Here is an 8,647-nt window from a genome sequence, read left to right as displayed (position 1 = left end):
ACTTGCTCACCCTCATCCAAGGCCACATTACCAAATTTTGAGAAATTGACCTTTTCTCGCTTGGTTGATCACACCGAAACTTATCGGCCAAGTTGCAACAGCTCTGTGGCTTGGCCAAAAAATGTACTAACCGCAGGCATTCTCCTCGTGTGCAAGAGCTTGCGTCTTTTCCGTAGCAACGAAAAACACGTTGGCCACCTTCTCAGTAGGAGGCGAACGTTGGTAATTTGGAGCCGCTTCAAAAATTTATGAACCTCACGCCGAGGATCCACTCTTACAATCAATGATGAAACTCGCTGGCTGCAATGACACTGTTGGTGGCGAAAAACAAACCTTTAGCTATATAAACTACGGAGGAATTCACCACGGTCAGCAGTCATCTACTTATTTAATTGCATACTTATTTATTTATTATTAGTCAACAGGTAAAATGGTCACCCCAATGACAAAATTCTTAAAACTAAGACATAAAGTGGTCAAATTTATACTAACATAAGACACGTCTAAAATTACACTTATTTCTTTCACGCGATACATTAAAGTCAAATACAAAATAACACTGATTGAATAAACGCGACATGCTTCGGACTGGTTCGTGAAGGCTATAATTAGTACGAGTGACAGAAAGGTTGAAAAACGAGTGCGTTCGGAGATTGCGGCGCCGTGTATTGATGTCTAGCAAGTTGAGCAACGCAGGGCAATCCATGTTGCCTTGCAGAAGATCGCCAATAAAACAGGCCTTGGCAACGTTGCGCCTTGCTTCGAGAGAGTCGAGGTTAATCAATTGACAGCGGCTGCTATAACTAGGCAGGTTCAACGGGTCCCTCCATCTGAGATGACGTAAAGCGAAACGGATGAATTTTCGTTGAACAGTTTCGATGCGCTGAATTTCATTTTGATAATACGGTGACCAGACAACCGAAGAATACTCTAAAATAGGGCGTACTATTGAGCAATATAATGATTTCAGACAGTAGATATCCTTGATTTTTTTGGCGAATCGAAACACGAAACCTAGCTGTGCAGAAGCCTTCGACACAATGTATGAAACATGGTCCTTAAAAAATCTACTGTCCCTTACTTAGTTCACTGGCCACTGGTGTGTGTGTTCTGGTTTGTTCGGAGAAACTTACGAAAGTGTGATAAATTATGAAGGTGAGGCTGAGAAAATTGTTGTCCCTATCCCGGAACAAGTGTAATTAATAGCGATTGTGTTTTTGGTCCCTCTGCAATTAGGTTTTTATCATCCTCTCTGTGGCAATTAGCCTTGTGGTCGCGGCCCCATCTGTTGACCCGGAAGACCAGGGTAAATCAGTTGAGAAGCGCGGTCTTCACGACAGCCACTATGCACTGGATGATCATCACCACCTCGTGGATAAGAAGGTGATCATCACCAAGAAAGTTCCGGTGCCGTATCCGGTGGAAGTGGAGAAACACGTCAAGGTCCCAGTTCCATATCCGGTGCCGGTGGAGAAGAAGGTTCCGGTGTATGTGGAAAAGTCGGTTCCTGTCTACATCGAGAAGAAGGTTCATGTTCCTGTTGATCGTCCAGTTCCTGTCCCATACAAGGTTCCAGTGGAAGTTCCCGTCGTCCACAAGGAGTACGTTGAAGTCCCCAAGCCATATCCGGTGCATATCGAGAAGCCCTATCCAGTCTACGTAAAGAAGCCGGTCTACATCGAAAAGCCTGTTCCTGTGTCGATTAAAATCAAGCACCATAAGCATTGATTACGTTCCTCAATCTAGCTCCTATGTGTCGTCAAATGTCTTGTGTTTTTGCCTGTGTGCGATGAGTGTGAATGGTTAACTATTAATAAACAAAATTGTTATAGAACACACTATTCATTCTGAAAGAAAATCATTCATGTCTCATACGTTCCATTCCTATACCTATCACGGTGTGTTTGAAACCCTTACATATCATGACAAAAAATATCATCAAAAGAATGAACAACATAACGGCCTACTTTTCCCACTAAGGGTATGCGAAATACCGAATGATTCCGTCAAACACGCTTCGAAACGAAATTTCGCGGAATTCCACAGAACTCATACAGGTGGAATTTTTATTTTACAATTTCCTTTCGTTTCGCCAAATTGTAAAAATATTTCCGCGGAAAATTGAAAACAATCGGAATAAAACGGAATTTTGCGAAATTTTGAGTTTCATTTCGAACAAAAACGGCATAGCACAGGCTTCTATTCTTCTTCCTCTTCTTCTTCTTCTTGGCATTAACGTCCTCACTGGGACAAAGCCTGCTTCTCAGCTTAGTGTTCTAATGAGCACTTCCACAGCTATTAACTAAGAGCTTTCTTTGCCTATTTTGTCCTTTTCGCATTCGTATATCGTGTGGCAGAGGTACGATTATACTCTATGTCCAGGGAAGTCAAGGAAATTTCCATTACGAAAAGATCCTGGACCGACCGGGAATCGAAACCAGACACCTTCAGCATGGCTTTGCTTTGTAGCCGCGAACTCTAACCACTTGACTAAGGAAGGCCCCTACTTCTATGTAGTATATCGCCCACACATATGTAAAAAAAGCCTTTTCGCAACAATCGCGGGGCAACAGTCCTCAGTGTAGAGCATGAGCATCAGCATGAGCATGAGTACAGATGACCGTACAATTCGTAGTTGCTACTCCGTGATTAATTAGAAAACCGAAATTGCTCAGAGATTTAATGAATGGTGCCTGGGATAAGCTTTTCATTCTCATTGTGCACACATCGAGAGCTCAAATTTTAAAACTAAATAACGGCACCGGCCACGTCCTTACGGCCATCGGGGAAGTAAAGGATTTTTGTTTAGACCACCATTGTTACTAGAGACCAAAGAATCTTCTGCATCTCTACAGTTGTCATGGATTGGGTTAGTGGGATAAGGTACGGATCTGGAAGTCTGACTATGGTTGGTGAAGCGATCCCTGATACATCCAATCCCATATAAATCGATAACAGCATTGTACAACAAACCACCCTCTGGTTATTTTATCCTTGAAATTTTGAGGTGTGCCTTCGATTTAATTTTACTTTAAACGAGGAAAATGCGTTATTTTATAAGTTTTATATCAAAAAATCAAGCAAGGTTTATTCACGCCTCCTTCATCCCTTTATAGCGTGACATAATTTCTGCACGACCCAAATTAAAAAAATAAGGTTATTTTGAATCACTTATTATTACAAATATCGGATGCAAAATACCGCAAGGGTTTACCTCTACAATACTGGGCGACATCAAAATTTCAAAATTTTATGGTTTCGATCGATTTTGACCATCTTTTTTTGGGAAACATCACAAATGAGTTATATTTTCGATATGCATTCATTATTTTGACTTTGATGATGGTTACGGATTCAGGTTCAAATTGATTGGGGTACCTAAGGTATTTCAAAATGGAAAAGCACAACAGTATTTTTTTCGATTTGTGGCACACCTTAAACGCAGGGAACCAATAAATAAGGCTAACATGAAATTTCGCTCATTCAAAAGCGGATTGTCTGATCGAACATGGATGAACTTTTCAATCTTGTTTGCAGTTCCACAATGCTATGTTGTTCAAATTCAGATCTTTTAGCATAATTTTCAAATGTTTTTTAAATACTTTCGTGGCTAAAATTTATTGATATTAAATTTGATTTTGTAGTCATTTTTTAACAAAAAAAAAAAAAACCTAGAATGAAGTAACCTCAGAGCTCCTCAAAAACTCAATCCTCACGGGAATAGTCCAAAAAATCCTTCACAGATTTTTTAATACGTTCATTTCTCCATAATTTGCTCGAGGAAATCACCGGAAACACCTTCAGTAATTTTCACATGGATTACATAAACATTCTCATTCCTTCTGGTTTTTCTATTTATTTTCGCAGCCATTTTAAGAGTGAATTAATTCACATTTTCTCCAGGGATTTTTCCAGGAACTGTATTACTCTTAATTAAACTCGACCTTTTTGAGTTCCTCCAGAAATACCTATTGCAATTTATTATTCTGGCAGTTCTTCAAAATCTTGATCTCATGTATTTATCAAGTATAGTTCATTGATTTTTTAAAAATAAATTTGATTCAATGCTTCAGCAAATACTACAGCAATTATTCCGATAATTTTTCCTGGCGTTATAATCCAACAGTATGTACCGTTTTGATTCATATTACGGACAGCTTCAAATTCCGGACACTCTCGTTTGTATGGGAAACATTTCACACGAAATGTTTCAATTTTCGCCGTCCAAAAGTTTTCATTTTGGAGGCTTGTTCTATTAGTTTTTTTTCCATAAATATCATTGCAAATTTATAATGCCCAACTACCTTAGACGTCTCTTAAGTGGTTGGACGATTTCAATTGATGATTTGACTGTTCCATTAATGATTATCATGAGCTGTCCGTAATTCGAATCAAAGCGTCCGGAATATGAGGCAAAAGTGAGGGAGCGTCCGGAATAAGAATCATGAAAAGGCCACACATTTTGATTTATATAAAATTATTCAAGTTACGGACACATATTCTTTACCCACCATCCGAAAGTTAAGGGCTTCCGACGCTCGATAAGGCTAAAAAATCATACAGAAAGATTTATTTTGTATGGTCCAAGCTGGGTTATACTTCACTGAGGCCTTAAGTGTCCGCAATATGAATCAAAACGGTACTCAGCATAGTGTTCTCATGGGCGCTTATTTATTTCACTTCTATTCACATTCTCTTAAATCACAAAGCATACATATGACTAATATGCTTAAAATCGAAAACCATTATTTCATGTTTAATGGTAGTTAGTATGTATGTATGTATGTATGTAGGTAGCCACCATCCTTGCTTGAGTCTTGCTCTGCTTGTGGTTCCACTCAACAGTATGGTCTAATTTCATTACCAATCTGATTTCAACATACTGCTGTATGAAGGGCCAAAAGGGGGGTGGCGGACCCGTAAGCAGAAACACTTACGCGAAACCCGCGGGAAGTAGAGAATCTCCTTCCAACAGTATGATCCAACAGATTGAGCATTGGAATTTGCAGTACTTGTCGAGCTTTCCACGGGATGGTTTGTTAGAAGAAGGGCGCGTCAAATCGATTACAACTGTTGGAGAGAAAAATATTTATCGCGAGCGACTAACATTCTTCCTCCTGACTCCGATTGGCACTCCACTTCATTGTCCAGTTGCAACTTCAATGATGCCCTGATGCTCCCTCCCTTCCCAGTATATCGTCAGTGTTATGTAGTATATAGTGAGATATAAAAAATAATATAATATGAAGAAAAATAAAATAATATAATGAAACATAATAGAATATAATATAGTATTTATAATCCGCTGACCTAGTATCCTGAAAATGGCTATGAAGCGGTGGACAGGGCATATAGTAATAAATACATATAACAATCCTTTAAACACGAGTTCACGTCACGTTTAGTCCACTTCATTGTCCAGTTGTAACTTCGATGATGCTCGGATGCTACATCTCTTCCCAGTATAATGTCTATATAGTACATATGTTATATAGTATATAGTATAATATGAAGTAATATAGAACAATATAATTCAATAAAATAAAAATATTTTAACATATCATAATATAATATAATATATTATACAATAATATAATATAATATAAAACAATACAACATTATATAGTATTACATTATATTGTATAATACACCGATCGAAGTATATGCACAATTACTAAAGCTGGAAGTTGACATAGTTCATGTAGTAAGAAATCGAAATAATAATTTTGTGAAAACGAAGTTCTGGACTCTGTGGAATAAGAAGATTAACAAGGCGCCACTGAATCTGAAGAACGTGCTTTGTTGCCGAAGATAAAGGACGGCAGCCATGATCCAAGTAAATTGGCTAAATATTGTGGCGATGTTTTATATAGATAATAATGCAGAACTGACTAAATAATAAAGCAAAAAATAAATAACAACTACCGAAAAGCTAAACATTACATATAATTTGCAATTGGATTAGATGGACAAATTGATGTGAAGATTTGCGAAAAAGTTACACGTCTTCTCAGTGAGAATCGAACTCACGACTCCTCGATCTCTAGTTGGGGCGCGTTAACCACTACGCCATGAGAGGACTCATGAACGCAGAAGTTAACCTGAATTCGATTTCAGCTCAATAATCACGTGGACCACGTGATTATTGAGCTGAAATCGAATTCAGGTTAACTTCTGCGTTCATGAGTCCTCTCATGGCGTAGTGGTTAACGCGCCCCAACTAGAGATCGAGGAGTCGTGAGTTCGATTCTCACTGAGAAGACGTGTAACTTTTTCGCAAATCTTCACATCAATTTGTCCATCTAATCCAATTGCAAATTATATGTAATGTTTAGCTTTTCGGTAGTTGTTAAACTTCCACTCGGCTGGTTGGCCGTAAACCACGATTCATAATTAAAACAAGTATTTATCGAGCAACGGACTCATGTTCCGTAACCGGTCGTTTGAGAACGTCGCGACCCATTGGAAGCCCATACAATAGAAACCTCAGCCAGCGCAGTTGCTGGCTAGTGTAGTGTGCTATTCCTATATCTAAAAAACAATGCGCTCTCGGGCTAGGCATTGGATATATATAGAAAGCGTTGTGTTTGGATGGGCATCTAATTCTTCCGAAAGAGGTGCACTTTGCGAAAGAGGACCACGTGATTATTGAGCTGAAATCGAATTCAGGTTAACTTCTGCGTTCATGAGTCCTCTCATGGCGTAGTGGTTAACGCGCCCCAACTAGAGATCGAGGAGTCGTGAGTTCGATTCTCACTGAGAAGACGTGTAACTTTTTCGCAAATCTTCACATCAATTTGTCCATCTAATCCAATTGCAAATTATATGTAATGTTTAGCTTTTCGGTAGTTGTTAAACTTCCACTCGGCTGGTTGGCCGTAAACCACGATTCATAATTAAAACAAGTATTTATCGAGCAACGGACTCATGTTCCGTAACCGGTCGTTTGAGAACGTCGCGACCCATTGGAAGCCCATACAATAGAAACCTCAGCCAGCGCAGTTGCTGGCTAGTGTAGTGTGCTATTCCTATATCTAAAAAACAATGCGCTCTCGGGCTAGGCATTGGATATATATAGAAAGCGTTGTGTTTGGATGGGCATCTAATTCTTCCGAAAGAGGTGCACTTTGCGAAAGAGGACCACGTGATTATTGAGCTGAAATCGAATTCAGGTTAACTTCTGCGTTCATGAGTCCTCTCATGGCGTAGTGGTTAACGCGCCCCAACTAGAGATCGAGGAGTCGTGAGTTCGATTCTCACTGAGAAGACGTGTAACTTTTTCGCAAATCTTCACATCAATTTGTCCATCTAATCCAATTGCAAATTATATGTAATGTTTAGCTTTTCGGTAGTTGTTAAACTTCCACTCGGCTGGTTGGCCGTAAACCACGATTCATAATTAAAACAAGTAAAAAATAAATAATTAATCTAACTATAAATAAAATACCAAATTGATTGAAATTAAATAATAGTAAATATTGATATAATATGGATAATCGAGTCCCATTTGTCCATACTATACGCGAGTTGAAAAGCTTAATATGCCTGAAACAGCTATTTGAAATCCAATATTCGTTGTATGAAAAACATTTGCAGGAACATCTTCCAATGCGGTGATCTTACAGTATGAATACTGACATTCCGAATACCTGTATATAATTGTAGAACAAATGGTATGAATATCATGTTTTTCCGTTGGAATGAAAATTAGCCTGGGGATTGAGAATTGAAAGCAAATTATTGTAGTAGAGGTCTAGTGATTTGATACAAATGAAAATATGTTCATTTTATAACATCCATCTAATAGCTACGTATTCAACTGCTTTTTTAAATAATAAATAAAAATGAATAACTAGGATTTGAAATTCAAGGAATCAATGATTATTTTCCTCCTTGGCTGATTTTCGCCCTTAACGCGGGACAATTAATAATTATGCTAAATTATGTCGTTAGTTGTGTGTAAAAGTGTACCTTTTCATATCAAAAACAAGTTCATATATTATCTACGCAGATGGAAACCTTTCTTGTCTTCATGTACCTGAAACAGAAGTGTTGTGAAATCTGAATATTTTTAAATGTAATAAAAATCATTATATACAATATAGTTTTCTGGCACCAAATCACGAATCGCTATTATTGATCGAGTTTGCCCCATTTTTTTTCCCTTACGTGATATATTTTGTATTGATTGTAGTGCCACCATGACCCCCAATACGTAATTTGTAGGCGATGCCTATTATATTCATAATAAAAAAATCTATCAGTGAAATATTACCGATACCATGTTTTAGAAGTAACGTCTGAAGAATATGTTTAAATCCTAAAGCCTACGACATCAATCAGTGATCTGTTTTCACTAGGTATCATTCAAATATTACGTTACGCCTCAGGGGCAGGGGGGGGGGTCTTACGTAGTGTTACGGTCCATACAAAAATTTAAAATTTAACACATAACCACTTCATAACTTTTAGATACATTGTAAGACATTTCTAAAAACTGAATTGCTTGTGTACTCAAAACAACATTTTTAGGACTGTTTTTAATTTTTGCGACTGCTTTTTGATCTACTCCTTAGTTGTAACAATTTAACTCCACTCATCCACTTGAGCGTTATGAACAGCCCTGTCGTCCTGCTTAGTCGCGCTT

The 8,647-nt window shown here is 38.1% G+C and overlaps 1 protein-coding gene across 1 annotated transcript; it reads left to right on the top strand.

Moving 5' to 3' along the window:
* Positions 1-1,065: 1,065 nt before the first annotated feature.
* On the top strand, positions 1,066-1,834 carry LOC23687910 (zinc finger protein 512B). Its single transcript, XM_021841219.1, has 2 exons — positions 1,066-1,155; positions 1,237-1,834. Exons 1-2 carry the CDS (start codon positions 1,150-1,152, stop codon positions 1,726-1,728), a joined length of 498 nt encoding a protein of 165 aa, XP_021696911.1. The 5' UTR covers positions 1,066-1,149; the 3' UTR covers positions 1,729-1,834.
* The last annotated feature ends 6,813 nt before the right edge of the window (positions 1,835-8,647 follow it).

The sequence above is a fragment of the Aedes aegypti genome, chromosome 2 (genome assembly GCF_002204515.2).
Source record: "Aedes aegypti strain LVP_AGWG chromosome 2, AaegL5.0 Primary Assembly, whole genome shotgun sequence".
Classification (NCBI taxonomy): Eukaryota; Metazoa; Arthropoda; class Insecta; order Diptera; family Culicidae; genus Aedes; species Aedes aegypti.
This window is presented reverse-complemented; position numbering and strand designations above follow the sequence as displayed.